Source organism: Erpetoichthys calabaricus, chromosome 11 (assembly GCF_900747795.2).
Source record: "Erpetoichthys calabaricus chromosome 11, fErpCal1.3, whole genome shotgun sequence".
NCBI classification, from domain to species: domain Eukaryota; kingdom Metazoa; phylum Chordata; class Cladistia; order Polypteriformes; family Polypteridae; genus Erpetoichthys; species Erpetoichthys calabaricus.
Window position 1 is genome coordinate 61,562,224 of NC_041404.2, and position 17,656 is coordinate 61,579,879.

The following is a 17,656-nucleotide window of genomic DNA, read 5'->3' on the forward strand; positions in this document are numbered from 1 at the left end:
TGAAAGGCGCTATATTATTGATAGCTGTGAATTCACTGTATATGTGACAGGCACTATTAGATAATAAACGGCACTATATGAGATAGGTACACCCATATTAGGTATAGATAGATAAAAATATATGAAAGGCACTATGTAATAGATAGATAGAAAAGGCACTATATAATAGATATATAGATATGAAAGGTGCTATATAATACATATATACATAAATAGAAATATATGAAAGGCACTATATTATTGATAGCTGTGAATTCACTGTATATGTGACAGGCACTATTAGATAATAAAGGCACTATATGAGATAGGTACACCCATGTTAGGTATAGATAGATAGACAGAAATATATGAAAGGCGCTATGTAACAGATAGATAGACAGATAGATAGATAAGGCACTATCTCTATCTTAGATAGATAGAAATAGATGTGAAAGGTGCTATATAATAGATATATAGATAAATAGAAATATATGAAAGGCACTTTGTAATAGACAGATAGATACAGTATAATCATATTTGATTTGATAAACATGAAAGGCACTATATAAGATTGACAGCTATCGGTGACACTATGTGACATTTGGACAGAAGTGAAAGTGATTATGAAAGCTAAACAGATATGAAAGGCGCTATATGAATATCATGCTTTAGGCTTGTGAATTTCCTCATAAACACATTTCATTTGCACACCCAAAGAATGTCTTGTGGGTTCCAAAGTCAATTTTTGGTTTTTAGTCCGTAAAACAAATTGTCCCCATGTGGCTTTTCTTGGTGTGACCGCAGTGTTGTTTGACATTCAGGCAACACAAATACAAAGACAGGTCTGCCCTCTACCCTCTGCGTGAAGACTGGCATGGTAACCTCACCCCATTCTTATGCTCTGCCATGATATGGAGCACACTTAAGCATTTTCTTCAGTGCCAAATATGCCTATTAGGGCACCAAAGCTATCATGATGGCATCCTGCAGGACAGAAGCCAACGCTGAACAGGATGCCAGTCTACCATAGGGCCCATTCATACACACAACCAACACTCAAACTTAGAGAGGCCAGGTAACCAAATCTGTGTGCCATTGGGATATGGAAGTCCTGAGTTACCCAGAGGAAAAGCGACACGGGCACTGGGAGAACATGCCTACTGCACTTAGACCACAAACCAGTGCAGCATGAATCGCTTCACCATCATGCCATCCTCTTATCAAATGTACACTTGACTTACATGAATGTTAAGGGTGGCACAGTGGGGCAGTGCTTAGTGCCACCACTCTGGTTGGGTGTGTGTATGTGATTTGGATCCCCGTATAGAGCTAGTGTGTATCAGGCGCTCAGTGTTGCCCCCACCCCCAACATGTCCTTGACATGGATTAAGTGGGCTCACCTCTGCTGTGAGGCATATTCCAGAATCAAGCGCCTTTCACATCAGTGTAAATGAAATAGAATGGGTGTGGCCTTTCAGCAGCAGACCCCGCCCAGTCCCAGTGTGTAACTGCTCGATCCCCTACTTTTCATTTTGTTGCTCCTGGTCTCTCCATGCCAACCCCAAAGGCATTTTACTTATTTGGCTGCATTCATCGCCCATCCTGTGCCCAGTAAATGAAGGCAGCGTGCCGGGTGAATTTGTAGCGTCTCCTCTTTTTGTTTATCGCCTTTCAGGTTTCCCAGAAGCCCCCATCCCATCAATTCCGGCAAGCGGACCCTCTAATATCAAACTGCCCATTGTTCCCTCCGTCAAAGAGCCCATTCTGTAGTCCGTTTGTGGTGTAAAGGAGATGGCGGCACGGCTTGGCAGGGCTTTGTCACAGACTCGGTCACAAGGCTCTTCATCACTGCTATGAGCTGACAGGACAGAGCCCTGCAGTTCAGACAGTATGGTGCCCTGTTCACATTGGCATTTGTACAGATTGGGCTTGGCAGTGGGGCTGAGAAGTTAGATGGTAAATGACAGACTGGCACACATTTGCTGTGGGTTGAGGTGACATGGTGCCCCTTTACTGCTGATGCTTGGTGGGGTGGCAGTGAGAAGAGACTCAACCGGCTCCTTCTGGCTTGGATTTTGAGTGGCACTGTGATAATGTGCCCAGTTAGACACTGGCATAGGGTGGGGGCATAAAGTATTCAGAGGTAATATGGGCCTGTTCACACATTGATGATGATGATGATGCCTGGGAGCATTTGCTGGCATCTTATTTATAATGATGTTGAGGTATTTTCACATTGATGTGATTGGCTAGGTGGTCATTTGCAGATGACAGGCTGACAAATGGCACTTGTGATGAGGTGGGAGGGGGGAATGGGGGGGTCTGGATTTATATTTGCCATATTTAGGGAAGGTTACTTGTCTGCATTTGTTTTAAATGGAGGGTCTTCAAAGAATTGACGATGAAGTGCCAAGGTGGTCATCTGCATGTGGCTGCAAGTAACTTGTTTGTATAAAAACTGGGGGTGTTCATAAATTAATAGATGGGGGGGACCACGTGTGCAGGTAGCTGGATGGCTTTTGAGTAACTGGGGGGTGAACCACTTTAATGATGAATGGTAATTAAAGGGGCATGGTAATGACAGGAATTGATTTTAGGTATGTGGGGGGGGGGTTGCCGTTAATGATGATGAAGGGTGGGGGGGGCCTATTTATATCAACAGGTGACTTGTATCTTTGTTTACTTGGGAGGGACGGGGGACTTTACATTAATAAAGGCAAGTGAGGGGTTAATATGTTAGCGATAAGGATGGGGGGGGGGGGCTGGCATTTATACCCAAAATAGTTTGATGTGGGGGGGGACTGTTTCCATATACTTCATGATAATGTTGGGGGGGGGCACATTTTTGAAAATAAATTGTAAAGCATTGATTTGATTTTCTCATTAATGACAATGAGCAGCCATAGTTAAGATTGCTTCAGGTGGGGGCTTGTGATCATGGGGGGGGGGCACGCATCTAATAATTAGACCACATGTCATCATTAGGAGCCTTTCGTGACACTCGGTGACACTGAGGATAAATAAGCAAAAACAAAAACTGAGGAAAATAGAAAAGTCAAAATGACACTAAAATACAATCAGCCCTCAAAGCCCCCCCTCAGACGGTCACATCTGGAAATTCATTTGGAAAAACTGATGGTGGGCGGGGGGGGGTGTCACCTTAATAATGACAAATCAGGGCCACACCTGCAGATAACATTGATTTAGAGTCATGATAATGAAGGGGGGGGGGGCACATCAGTGAAGTAGCATTGAAAGGGGGGCTCACATTAACAAGGGGGGGCCACACCTGTAGATAACATTGGTTTAGGACTACAGTAATGATAATGAAGGGGGGGCTCACATTAACAATGATGGTGATGGGGGGGGTGTACCTGTAGATTACATTTCTTGGGGGGGGGGGGGCAGACCTGTAGTTAACATTGCTTTGGCTGGTGGGCTCATATTACTGTTCATTTCTGTGGGTGATTATGATATGGGGGTTACACTAATGATGGGTTTGGGGGGCACATCTGATTTAGGGGGGATTCACACTGGTGATGATAATGGAGGGGCTAATTTTATTGGGGGGAATTGCATTCATGAGGATAATGGAGGCCATAGCTAACATTAATGGGGGTCACGCTGACGATGATGATGATGATGATAAGGGGGCATATCTGTAGTTAACCCTGATTTGGGTGGTGGGCTCTTATTAATAATAATTGGAATAATAAGTGTAGGTGGTATTGATGTGGGCTGTTCATACTGATGATGGAGGGGCTACATCTGTTCTTTATATTTATTGGGGGGGTCACATTAACGATGATGATGGTGGTGGTGGTGCTGGCCATATCTAAAGTTAACATTGCTTTGGGCGGTGGGCTCATATTAAAGATGATGAGATCATATCTGTAGGTAGCATTGATTTGGGGGGCTTCACATGGATGATGATGATGATGATGATGATGATGATAACAGAGGGGTTACATGTAGTGGGTGGATGATGGAAGCCATACGTGTAGCTAACATTGATGGGGGTCATACTAATGGTGATGGTGGGGGTGGGCATATCTGTCGTTATAATAAATGATTGGGGTGATATTCAGTATGTGGGCTGTTTATACTGATGATGGAGGGGCTTCATTTATTGGGGGATTCACTGATGATGATTTTGGGGGGAGGGCATATTTACATTGAAGTAGGGGGTTTACATTAATTATGAAGTAGGGCCATACTTGTAGGTAGGGGGTCACATTGATGATGATGATGATGATGATGGATGGTCATATCTATAGTTAGTTTTGCTTTGGGTGGTGGGCTCATATTCTCTTTGAACTGCCTTTCCTGAGGTTTCTTCTTCTTTTTTTGGGAGTTTTTCCTTGTCTTCTTAGAGAGTCAAGGGTGGGGGGCTGTCAAGAGGCAGGGCCTGTGTGATTTTGGGCTATACAAAAATAAACTGTATATTAATGATGATGGGGTCAAATCTGTAGGCAGCATCGGTTTGGGGAGGTTCACACTGATGGTGATGATGATGAAGGAGAGGTTACATCTCTAGGTAACATTGATTGGTGGGGGCAACGTTAATGGTGATGATAGGGGGCATACTTGTAGGTAATATTGTTGAGGTCACATTAATACTGGTGATAATGGGGGGCTCTCATTAATAATGATGAGGATGATATGTATAGGAAGTACTGACTGGGGGGTCATATTGATGATGTAGAAGTTGGCGCGTTTTCTGGCGCTGTCTGAAGCCCCTTTTTTCAGTGTGGGGGTCCGGGTTCCCATACATGTTTATTGTTCCCGTGAACTTCCGATGCAAACCCTCAATACGTTTGACTTGTCGGGTTTTTAGCGCCGTTTTAAGCCCCGGAGTCTCAGCCCAAATCCCTGCGAGCGGCGCGCTTGGCTCAGTCTGCGGTGCGAGAGTCGTTTCTATGGCAACCTCTTCGCTTAAATTCTCCACGCTGCAAGCATTTGGGCGGGTGGTGGGGGGGGGGGGTTTGGTTGTAGAGCCCCCCCCCCACACACACACACACACACACCCTCCACCACCATTAAAAATAAGCGAGTGGGGAAGCAGGAGAAGGAGAGGGGAGCGTCCGTTTCGCCGTCGTCCTGCCGTCCCGGTGCCTCCCGGAGGAGCGGCGCGTTTCGTTTTATTGTGCCAGACGACTCTTTTCAGATCGCAGGCAGCTACTCGTTCAGATTCGCCAAAGCTCGTGCGGCTGCCTTTTTGGGTCGGGGGGGGGGGGGCGTGGGAGGGGGTGGGTGTTTAGAAGAGAGTAAGGGGTGGGGGGGGGGGGGTTGCCGGCGCTAAGTAATGTTAGCGAGGAGATCTTCAAACGTGCGTGAGCGGCGGCGGCGGCGGCGGGGAGAGCGGATGTGAGCGCCACGCAGACCGATGCATCTCTTTGAAGGAGACCAAGGAGAGTGCCTTAAAGGTAAGGGGGGGGGGGGGGGGGGGGGGCATAGACCTGTCCACCATCAGCTCATTGTCTGGCTGTCTGTCTGCCTGCTCGTCCCTAAAGCGTTTCAGGTGATGTCGCGTCTGCGGCACTGCAGGTGTCTCAATGAAGTGGACGCGTCCCTTCCTTTTCTGAATGGCCGTCGCTGTTGCGGTCACTCGCTTTACACCTCAACGTCCATTCAGTTGCTTTTTCTTTTTCATTTTTTTTTTCGTTCTTCTCATCCAAATGGAGGTTTGAATTGGCGAAGAGGGTTGGCGTGCGCTCAGGGCTTCATGCCAACATCCATCACATGGCATTTCTAAAGCGAGGGGGGGGGGCACCCCGTTTCCCAGGGAAATGGGCAGCAGATTCCATCCAGGCGTTCTCTGGTATTACAGAGGCCCTGCTCAATAGGTGTGGCATGCAGTGTAGCACAAGTGGGCACCAAATGCCAGCGGCGCTCTCCGAGGTGCTGCCCTTTTGGGAAGATTCCCAGCATTCCGGAGCTTTTGTCTCCAGTTGGGGGGGTGGGGCTTCTCTTGGCATCGCACGCTCCTCACAGACTGGGAGTGATGTCAGCCTAAGGGCGGGCGGCTGGGTAGGCCCAGTGCCAGTCCTGTGGTCACCTCAGCTGACCGTTCACCTACAGCCAATCCAGCCCAGTCATGAATTTATTCAGGTTTCCCAGGGTCTTCGTAGAACGATCAGCCCCAACAGGTGAAGCGATTAGCACTGATGATCTCGTCACAGTGGCACCTGTCAAAGGGTGGCATATATTAGGCAGCGAGTGAACGGTCCGTTTTTGAAAGTGATGTGCTAAAAAGCAGGAAAAACAGGCGAGCATAAGGAGCTGAGTGACTTTGTCAAGGGTCACATGGGGACGTCTGGGTCCCCAAAATGGCAGGTCCTGTGAAGTGGTTAGCTCTACCAACGGTGGTCCAGACAGGAACAGGGCCATCAGTGCCAGAGGCTCATCGATGTGCATGAGGAGTGAGGGTTAGCCTATCTGGTCCAGTACCACAGAAGAGCCACTGGAGCACAAAGAAGCTGGCATAGCCACTGAGTGGTCAGAGTGCCCAAACTGACCCCTGTCCACCACCAAAAGTGCCTTCAATGGGCAGGTGAGTGTCAGAACTGGACCATGGAGCAGTGGAAGAAGGTGGCCTGGTCTGCTGAACCTCTTAGATCATCAGATGTGAATGTGTTGGTTACCAGGTGAAGAGATGGCAGCAGGATGCATTATGGGAAGTAGGCCATGTGACCCAAACCCGGGCAATGATCTGCTGGGAAACTTTGGATCCTGGCATTCCTTTGACTTGTATTACCTCCATAAAGATTGTTGCAGACCACTTATACCCCTCTTCATGCCAACGGCATTCCCTGATGGCACTGTGCCCTGCCACATTGCAAACATTCTTCAAGAATGATTTGAGGAACATGACAAAGAAAGGGTCCCAGGTGTTGACGTGGCCACCAAATTCTTCAAATCCGATCGAGCATCCAAGGGATCAGCTGGAAACACATGTCCAGGCCATGGAGGCCCCACCTCACAACTCATAGGACGTTAAGGGTCTTCTGCTCGGGCACCTTCAGAGTTCTTGTGTGGTCCAGAGCTGTAGTCGTAGTGCAGTGCCGTGTAGTCACAGACAGACATGGATGGCCTGTCACCGGGCTCATGTGGCTGGTATTTGTGGTGACTCGAGTTCAAGCCGTGTCACTGGTGCCCACAGCAGAGTGAAGGTCATCCATGAGCTTCCATGAACTGCCACTAAGAAACAAGTGAGCAGCACAGCACCCCACCACTGGCCATCGGTACTGACATGGCAGACCCCCTATGTCCGGGCTCAAGAGAAGACGGTCGTCTTGCTCTTTTTAGCTTTGCTTTAAGTTAAATAGTTTTAATTTAGCGAGAGATGAGAGAATGACAAACCCCAGGGAGTGACACTGCGGTGACAAGTGACAGTTAATTCCAGAATGTGATGCTTTGTTTAAATGTATTTTTCCAGGATGGACAGATGGACTCTATTTGAAAACAGATTTGTGATGACACCCATAGTGACACCCAATAGTCATTCAGTGGCCACCAGTCAGTCTGTACCAATTCCCCCCCCCCTTCATTCCGATGGCAGTGGAGTCGGAGCTCATCCTGGTGGTGGCCTCATAACAGTACATCTTCTGCAGGGGACTCCGATGTTAGTTGCTGCCCATTACATTTTAATGCAGTGCCAATTAAATCAGCTTTGGTGGATGGGAGACAGGAGCCCAAGCTGACAGCATTGGATACGAGGCAGGAGTAAACACTGGGCAGCGTGCCAGTCCATCACACTCACGAATGGGCATCTCAGAGTCACCAGTTGACTTCATTTGTGTTGTGATTTTCTAAAGTCCTGGCAGTCGTGTCATATGGTGCCACCGGTGCTGCCACATTCAGACGCTTCATCCAAAATTGTCACAACGGTCTCTGAGTCTATTGTTGCTATTTATTATTTGGCTGCCATCTTTATTTAAAATGACTTATGACGTTTGAGATTCAATTGTTTGAATTTCTTTTGTTTTTCCAAGCTGCTCAGGCAGGTGAAGTGACTTACTCAGGGTCACACAGTGGTGGCAGTAGTGGGATTTGAACCTGCAACTTCAGGGCGTGAAGTCCAACACCACACTGCCTATATAAACAGAGAGCTGTGTTTGAAAGGCGCTATATCATAGCGAGCAATGAAAGGCGCTATATAACAGAAGGATGTGAACTGTCCCATATATCAGATACTCAGACAGATGTGAAAGGCACTATATAAGAGACAGACAGCAGGATTTCAACCCACAGCCTCAGGGTTGGAAGTCCACCACCTTGCCCACTATGCCACGCTGGCTGCCTTCATTCAAATGCCACTGAAGTTCTGCTTTCAGGATTTGAGCTTGGTGCGCTGGATCAATGAACCAGCTGTGCCAACCACTGCAGTGCCAAGCCAGATTATGGCAGATGAAAGAGCAAACACTTTGGTTTTGTTTCTGGATTTGATGAAAGGTCAGCTTGATTCATCGGTTTTGACTCTGCCATTTTCTGCCACCTTCCACCTGTTGGCATTTTGAGGGATCTGGGAGGAGATGCCACAATGACACGGGTAGAATGTGCAGAATCCAGTCAGACAATGAACCCAAGATGCCGGGTCAGTGTGGCACTGGCACTAAATACTATGGTATCCCACTTGAGATTAACTAGACTTTTTAAGAGAGGGCTGTGCCGTAATTGAGGTGGGCATCCCTAACTGGCATTGAGTGTGTATGTATGTTTTAGCCACTAGGGGGCAGCATTGATTGACCAAGCACACGCTAGAACACGCTGGCACCTGCTCCTGATGCTTCACAGAGCCCCTTCATTCATTGCGCCCTTCACTTTATACAACCTGCTTAGCCTGTCCTAGCACCGTCGCCACAGTGCCCACCCACGCACATGGGTTCAGTTTAGAGTCCCCAGCTCCTACTAAACTAGAACAGCAGTAATTGAAGCAGGTGGGCACCGGGAGAACACGCAAACTCCACACAGCCTATGACGGGTAGGAGCATCTGCTGTGTGGCTTTGTGGACAAGGCCTGGGACCAGAAGTGACAAAGTCCTCATCCTTGACCACCCGTGTGGCTCTGAGCACATCCTAGTGACACAAAGAACATGGCATCATCCTCTCTGGAAAGGCGCTATATAAATACATCTGCTGTGGCTTGGGATGAGTCGTCTCACCTGTCTGTGCTCCCTCTGTAAGCCATATGGAGACAGGAGGTGGGCTGCAGGTCTTTGTCACAGAGCCCCTTGGATTGGTGTCCACCATTGAAAGGCGCCATATTTTGATCTGTCTGTTGTAATTCCGCCATTTTTGTGCTCAAGCTGCAGAAGGTAGGGACGACTGTGTTACACCTTTTAAGAGCTGGCTGTGGAAAGGCGCTATATAAATGCGTCGTGTTGGTTCCTGTGGGCTTTTTGTTCAGTCGCCTCAGTTTTATTATCCCTTTGTAGGCTGCGCTATTTCAAGGCACTATATACGTTCTTGTTTGTTGTAAGCCCTCCATTGGCTGACTGTGTGCGAGTCTCCTCACCTGTTAGCACCTCTGTATCGTATACCACCTTGGGATGGAATTCCTAATAGAAAGGCGCTATATAAATATGTGTTGCTTGTGGTGACCCTCCCATTGGCTCACTTGTGTCACATTGGATTGACTTGTCTGTGCTCGTGTCCTGATAATGTGAAACACTTGTAGCATTATTATTAAAGGATTCGCCATTGAAAGGCGCTATATGAAGGCACCCCTCCATCGACTCGCGTTCATGTTTCTTGACAGCCAAAGTACAGACCCGTGAATTCAACTGCACTGTCATTCTCTATCAAAGCATTCCGGGGTGCTTTTCGCCGCAGAAAGGCGCTATATTAACTCTTTCGGCCCGTGTTACTATTAGCGCAGACCGGAGAGACTGGCATACAGTCCGCGAAACTGAAAATGGACGCACCACATAGGAAGTAGCTCCACTTCCGATTTTATTTCCTCAAGAAGACTGTGAGAATAATAGCGATTTTTTTTTCATTTTTTGAGATTCCTAGACACCCCAAAGGTAAAATATCTCACACAAATAATTTTTCCCATAAAAACAGAAAATCCAGGGTCGAAAGGGTTAAGACATTCAGTCAGCTGTGCCCCTGCTGCTCACTCACTTGTGTGATTTGGTGCACGTCTGGCGGTGCTCAATACGCCGATACCCGTCACGGGTTCACCACTGAAAGGCGCTTTATAAATAGTGGTGGTGTTGTTGTATCCCCTTATTGGCTCAGCGTTTGGCCTTCAGTGGGTCGCATCGGACGGCTGAGGACGATTGTGCTGCAGTTCTGTGTCGTAAAGCACCCTGGCACGGTGTTCACCACAGGAAGGCGCTATATAAATGATGTCTACTTGTTGGTTTGGTGTCTGCGGACCTTTGACTGACTCTTGTCAGATGGCTGCCTCGCTTTGTTCCTTTCATTCCTGTTACCGCCCTGACACGCCGGGTGTTTAAAGGCGAATTTCCGCTGACTTTGCTCTTTCATTCAGCGCGCCTCAACCCAAACACGGCCGAGGCGTTACAAACGGTGCCATTTGGCGGCTTTTATTAATGAGCTGTTTTGCATAGAAATCAAAGCGCGTGAACAAAGCAAAGCCGCCAGCCCGCCCGCCCGCTTCATTATCTACTTCATTACCGACGTGAGGCGTGTTAACAGGAGCTGAGGCGGCCGCGCACCCCCCGATCGCACCGCAGAGTGCCGTTATGGCGCCATAAACTCAAAGGAGTGGAATGAGGACAGGAAGAGGAGAATTCCTGCGGGAAGGAACGCCGGGAATGCGCTGTCGTAAAAATCCGACTTCGCCAGCACACCGAGCCGTCCCGCTGCACGCTGAGGAGGGTCTCACAGAGCCGTAGGCGATCCACTCGGACATTTATGAAAATTAAGGGGGGCGCTCTTCGGACACCAAGGAGAAACACAACCGGTCGTCGAACTCTGAGGATACTGAGTGGCCGCTGTTACCCCCCCCCCCCCCCCCCTTATTTAAATCCGCGATATATACGGGAAGGGGGGGGGGGGTGCACAGGTCACCGAAGTCGAATAATATCGACTACGAAGAACTAGGGGCGACGTCCGTCCACTCCATCCAGGACTCCAAATCAGCTTCGACTGCCACTGGCGTCTTTGTGCCCAAAGTGACGCGATTGGCAGAACGAGCTGGAAGTCCGAAATAAGACCCTTCTGTTGTTACGTATGACTGACAGAGATGTCAAGTGCTTTTATTTCGGGAGGCGACAACAAAATAGTCGGGGGGTCTTTAGTCGTAGGGGCGGCTCAGAGAGCTGACAACCCGTGAATTAGTGAAAAAACCCGGGAGCACTGGGACTAACAGACAGAAGAGAAGCTTATCTATCTATCAATCATATAGCGCCTTTCATATTCTATCTATCTTATAGTGCCTTTGACATCTATCTATCTATCTATCTATCTATCTATCTATCATATAGCGCCTTTCATATTCTATCTATCTTATAGTGCCTTTGACATCTATCTATCTATCATATAGCGCCTTTCATATTCTATCTATCTTATAGTGCCTTTGACATCTATTTATCTATCTATGATATAGTGCCTTTCATATCCTATCTATCTATCTATCTATCTATCTATCTATCTATCTATCTATCTATCTATCTATCTATCTATTATATAGTGCTTTTCACAGCTATCTATCATAGCACCTTCTACATCTGTCTAAATGTTAATAGAGTACGTTTCAGTGCTAATTTATATAGTGCCTTTCAAATCTGTCATGCAGAATCTTTCACAGCTGCCTCATACAGCACCTTTCCTATCATCGCAGTAACACAGGTACAGTTCAAAGTGAAACTCCCACCCACATGCCCAGTCACCAACATGGCACGTGCCCGCTGCCCGCCCTGTCCACCACACACTCATTTGCCCCTCTTACTGCGCTTTATAGTTCAGCAGGTGGTCATTAGAACATACAGTCCGAGCCTGCCCCCTTGTGGTGGAATAGAAATCTCTGCTGGGATCCGAGTTGCTGATGGGTTCAGATTATTGATAAAGTCATTGATGGAGACACTGATCACATTCTCCATACGAACTTGACAATAAGCTCCATTGTATTTTGTTTCTTGTCCCCGTGTCTTTAGAGTGGCTCTGGCTAAGCCCCCTGCCCGTTTTTCCCCCCTTTGTTGAAGGTGGATGTCCTCTCTCGTTCGTTTCACTGGCTTTATTTGGTGTCCTCCGAAACGTTTCGAATCTCAATCCCCGCCCTTTGTCTGCTAAATATGGACACGGGACCCCCAAATCTGTCAAAATTCTACGGGATTGACTGACCTTTACATTTTTAGTTTACTGCCGGCGGACAGACGACATCAATGACCCGACACTTCGGTGCGACCTCAAGGCCAGTTTAAGTAGGCTGATTCGTGACTGCCACCTTGTGGTAAAATTTGAAACTGCCAAATTTCGGCAGAATTTGACTAGTCCACCTTTTTGTGTAGTTTGAGCAAAATAAAGGCCAGTGACAAACCCATAGTGTCATTAACAGATATGAAAGGCGCTATATGTCCACGTCCCTGATATGAGTTACATGGGTTTGAAATGTAATATTGTATAACACAGACAGATCGATATGAAAGATGCTGTTCAGTAGATGGACAGACAGGAGTGTAAGGGGCTATATAAGATAAACGGATATTAGGGACACTGTATAATATAATAGTAATGATAACTGTAATCTATATATACAGTATATATTTATATATGTGTATATATGCATACAGTAAAATGTGCAGCACACACACACACGTATCTTTTTGTCCTTTTGGGCATATCATGATACCAATCTAAAGGCTCCCCAAAGGTGCCGCTCGTATTTTTCATCCCCTCATTTCAGACAGGAATCTTTGTGAAGATGGCCGCACATGCCGACTGTTTTGCACACAGTATGCCGTCTTAGAGAGATCGACGTAAATGGTGCCAGTCAAAACCCATTGGTGCCTTAGGTGCCCCCATGGTGTCCCTTGGTGCCCTTAGAGGGCAGTCAGTATTAGACCCCCACCCATGGTCATCGTTCAGAGTGTAGCCCCTCTGTGTACATAACGCACACTTAACGTTCATAATCGGCACCCCTAATGCGTCGACCAGCTCAGGCTGTAATCACCATTCTGAATTTTTGGGTGCAGACTCCCTGTGCCACTCTCAGCATGGCACTGCCCATGTTGCCCATATGTAAATCGGCCGCTGGATATGAAGACACGTAGATAGTAGAGACATTGGCAATGTGCTCTATATACAGAAATGAAAGGTGCTATATAAGAGAAACGTGAAAGACTGTGTGTGAGACAGACATGAAAGGCACTATATAAAATAGACAGGTCAAAGTGAAATACTCTACTGGAATGACATGAAAGGCACTGCAGTCGAGGGTCTACAGAGTTGCCCCTTTAGATGGATATGAAGTGCGTCTCATTAGATAGATGGATATGAAAGGTGCTATATGATAGAATGTCAGTGATGGAGGCCAAGGTTCACGTCCCACCATCCCACGTCCTCCCTGTGCGGACTTTGGATTTGACATGCAGGGTATGCGGACTGGTGACGTTAGACGTGTCCCCCCGTCTTCATTCTGCAATGAGCTGCCACCATGCCCTGGGACTGTCACGCCAGATGGCTGTTGGGACGGCTCCAGCTTCCACACAAGCCCACTCTGGGTAAGCAGCTTTGGTTGGTAATGAGTGAGCTCAGCACGTGTGACAGTCATAAACCTCTAATGATGGTGACGGTGGCAGTGCTGAAGAAGGTGAACTCTGCACACGTGACAATGAATGACAGCTACTACATGTAACACATTGATATGAGAGGAGCTAAATAAGACAGAGAGGGAGGCTCAGGATGGTAGAAGTGGACAGATGGACACGCAGACTGATTTATACGAAAGGTGGTCTGTAACGGACCACAGATGGCACTTCATTGATTCCCAGCTACTGTATATACACTATAGGGGGCGTCTGTAAAAGCGGACAGAGATGACCTGTAGAGACGTGCGGTGTATAAATTCCGTGTGCTGATCGAACTTCATTGATCCCCCCAGAGGGGATTCACCTGCTCCAGCAGCAACACAGCCGGTTGTGAAAGGCGCTATATAAGGTCAGAGACATAGATAGGTGGCACTTTATCAATCCTCAAAGGCACAGTAATGATGGGATGGCAGGGTGGTCTGCCACGGCAGCTCTTAGAGGTGGGGGTCCGTGGCCTTTCTGGGTTCAAATCCCAAAGTTGTGCCCCTGGGATGCCCGCTGCTTTTATCGAGTGTGAAGACTACCAGGGATGCGCCATCTAGTGGCCACTCAGAAAAGAACCTGAGAAAATGTGTTTGGGCCTGGGGGCTGAACTCGTCGAGTGTGCTGGTGGTCCCTGACTCCCCCCTTCTGATGCTTTTGTCTTTCAGCTGACATAATATCCACGGTTGAATTCAACCACACAGGGGAGTTGCTGGCGACTGGAGACAAGGGCGGCCGTGTGGTGATCTTCCAGCGCGAGCAGGAGGTAAGTGGCGCTGAATGGCGTCCGGTGGTCTTTTGACTTGCGTCAGAGTGTGATCCCCCCTTTCCCCTCACCTCCATCATGTAAATGTCTGCCCGCCGAGTCCAGACGCTCCCTCTAATGCACTTTCAGTTATTGACTCACAGACCCCTGATGGCCTGCGTTATTCCTAAATTTGGGAATGCTAATGTACATCTAATGGATGGTGGGGGGGGGTAGGGGGGCTTAACTGTGAATGCTGAGCCCCCCTTGGACTTTATGGCCTTGGCTTTACTTTATTTTCTAAGCGGACAGTTTGTTCCAAAGCGACTTACAAATCTCTGATATCCAGCACGGTCCTACAACTGACACAGGGGGAACACGCAGACCCCCACATAGACTCAATGGAGGCACCAGGATGGCAGCCAACGTTCACTCACTGCTTTCTGACAGAAGTCCATCCCAGTGGGCATCGCCGGGCACACTCTTATTCATTCACTCACATGAGGCCAATTTAGAGTCCCCTGTCCACCCAAATGAAGACCACGGGGAGAAGGTGCAGATGCCATCAAGTGATTGGTCAGGCTAGGGTTTGAACCCGAGACCCTGGCAGGTGTTGCTGTGGGATGGCAGAGGAAAGTCCCAGAGACGGGTAGAACGTGCCATCTCCATAACGAGAGTGACGAGGCTGAGAACGGAGTGCAGGACCAGGGACCCTTAGTGCCTTTCCATTACAAGACAGAGATACCCCATTGACCCTTCACTCCAGCCTGGGGTGGTCTTGGGTTTGGCACTTGGATTTGGGGTGTTGTGCCCTTGTTCTCTGCCAGTGGCCAGCTGTTGTCAGATCTCTCTAGAGACGGTCAAGTCCGCACTCTGGTTGGGCCACTCAAGGCCATTCCCAGCGTTGTCCCCAAGCCGCTCCTGTGTGGTCTTTGCTTTGTGGCCCACCAGGGGGTCCAGAGTGCTCTGAGCAGACCTTCATTGAGGGCATCTCTGGACTTGGCCCTCAGCTCTCCCTCCGGTCTCTGAGTGCCACCAGCCTGCTTCACCCCTGGAGTGGCAGAGCACAGGTGATGAGTGGCGCCTGCAGATGTGGCCCTAATTTTGGTTTCCTCAGACCAGAGAAGCTCGTTTGTCACAGTCGGTGAGTCCTGCAGGTTCCTTTTGGCAAATGCCAAGCAGATCTCGGCGTGTCTTTGACTCGAGGTTGGTCGTTTTGGCCACTGTGCCGTACTGTAATGCCCAGACTGGTGGAGTGTTGCAGTGGTGTTCTCCCTTCTGGAAGTTTCTCCTGTTTCCACACAGGTCCCCTGGGCACTCCATTAGTTTCTTGGTCCCGTCTCTTACCGAGGTCCTTCTTCTGTGATTGTCCAGTGTGGCCGTTAGAATAATGGAGACCACTGTGCTCGCTCTTAGGACCCTTCAGCACTGCAGTCTTCCTCAGGTCCTCGTCTTCCGTCATCTCTTTGACCTCCTGGCTCGCTTTGTGCCCACCTGGTGGACCTCCTACAGAGAGGTGTGTGCGTCTTTCCTAATCCGTCCAGTCAGTGAATTACCCACCGGTGGACTCCAAACATCTCAACGGTGGTCAACAGGATGGATGCCACCTGAGCCAAAGCAGGGGGTCTGAGTGGTCCAGTCAAGGGGGTGTTGTTCAAAAATTCCTAAACTCCTCCCTCACTTCCTCACTCTTTGATATTCGGCGGTGATGGATGAGGAAAAAAAAAATGTTTGCATGACCTGAAAAAAAAGTGAAGGCGCTATAAATGATCTTTGGCAACAGAGCTGCAGAAGTCTGTCTCAGCTGGCATCACTGGGCACACTGCCATTCACTTCCAGTTTAAAGTCGCCCATTGACCTAACAAATACACACACACACACACACACACACACGTCTCCATGGTACCACAGGAGACCCCAAGGCCAAGCAGAGAATCTGACAAACAGCCGGGTCAGGGTTTGAACCTCGGGACCCTCAAACTGCTGGGGGGTTTTGATGGCAGCCATTTATCCATACATTCATTTGGTGTTTTTTAAATGGGTCGCAGGTGCCCGTCCCAGCAGGCATCACATTCAGTCGCCCATGTAGGGTGGGTTTAGAGTCCCCCCACCTCCCCATTGCCCTGCCATACACACAATCCTCTTTATGGCACTGAAAGAACCCAAAGAGAGAAGTTCTCCAAGCCACAAGGACAACTTGCAGATGCCATACAGGGTTTGAACCCGGGCATTCATTCGTCTTCTGCAAGGAGTTATATCAGGGGCACAGGGAGAGCATGCCATCTCCACATAGACAGCGACTGGGATGGGAACTGAACCAAGGCGGTCTGTGGAGCACCAGGATGGCAGCTTTTCATTCATACATTTCATTGCTGCCTCCTAATAGGGTGACAGGAGCTCATCCCAGTGGGCATCACGGGGCACACGCTCTCATTCACTCGCACACACACACACACACGGCCTACCAATTGCAAAGCTAACCAAGGAGGACGGGATCTCATTATGGATTCTCCATTATCATTGTCTGGACTTAAGAAACCTCAGACACGTCTTTATAGTGCTGGAGGAAACCAAAGAGCCTACAGGGCCATGGGGGGGGGGGCATGCAGACCCCCACACAGCAAATGGTTTGAACCCGGAACCCTGGCAGGTATCTCTACAGTACATGCAGTTGTTCATTTTCTGCAAGCAGCTATGTCAATAAAAGGCCAAAAACTGTACCAGCAGTGCCAACCCTGTGATGGCCCCAGATGGTGTACCCGTCTAATCAGTTGGCTCATCCACATGGTGCCCGTACACACAGCTCACCAATCTGCATGACCAACAGGGAGAACATGCCTAGTTCACACAGGAGAGCTCCCAGAGTCCCAATGTCTGTGCCACTCGGCTGTGCCCGCTGGCTGTTTTTGTTTCATTGGTTTCTGTGGAAATCAAAAGTTTTATTTATTTATTTATTTATTTATGTTCATTTTATTTATTTATTTGTTTGTTTGTTTATGTTCAATTTTTTAAATTAATTTATTTATTTATTTTGGTTCATTTTATTTATTTATTTATCTTTCTTCATTTTGTTTATTTGTTTTATTTTATTTATTTATTTATCTTTGTTCATTTTATTTATTTATTTGTTTATTTTATTTATGTATCTTTGTTCATTTTATTTATTTAT

At 48.0% G+C, this 17,656-nt stretch overlaps 1 protein-coding gene across 4 annotated transcripts in view; it reads left to right on the forward strand.

Moving 5' to 3' along the window:
- LOC114660455 (serine/threonine-protein phosphatase 2A 55 kDa regulatory subunit B beta isoform) overlaps nt 1-17,656 on the forward strand; it is a 201,691-nt gene that overhangs the window by 167,443 nt on the left and 16,592 nt on the right. For 3 of the 4 annotated variants that reach the window (XM_028813154.2, XM_028813156.2, XM_028813157.2), the window contains one exon: nt 14,411-14,508. In XM_028813154.2, coding sequence (XP_028668987.1) covers nt 14,411-14,508 — 98 coding nt within the window. Of the gene's footprint in view, nt 1-5,255; nt 5,406-14,410; nt 14,509-17,656 lie in introns of those variants that run through there. The other variant, XM_028813158.2, reaches the window with a different exon arrangement.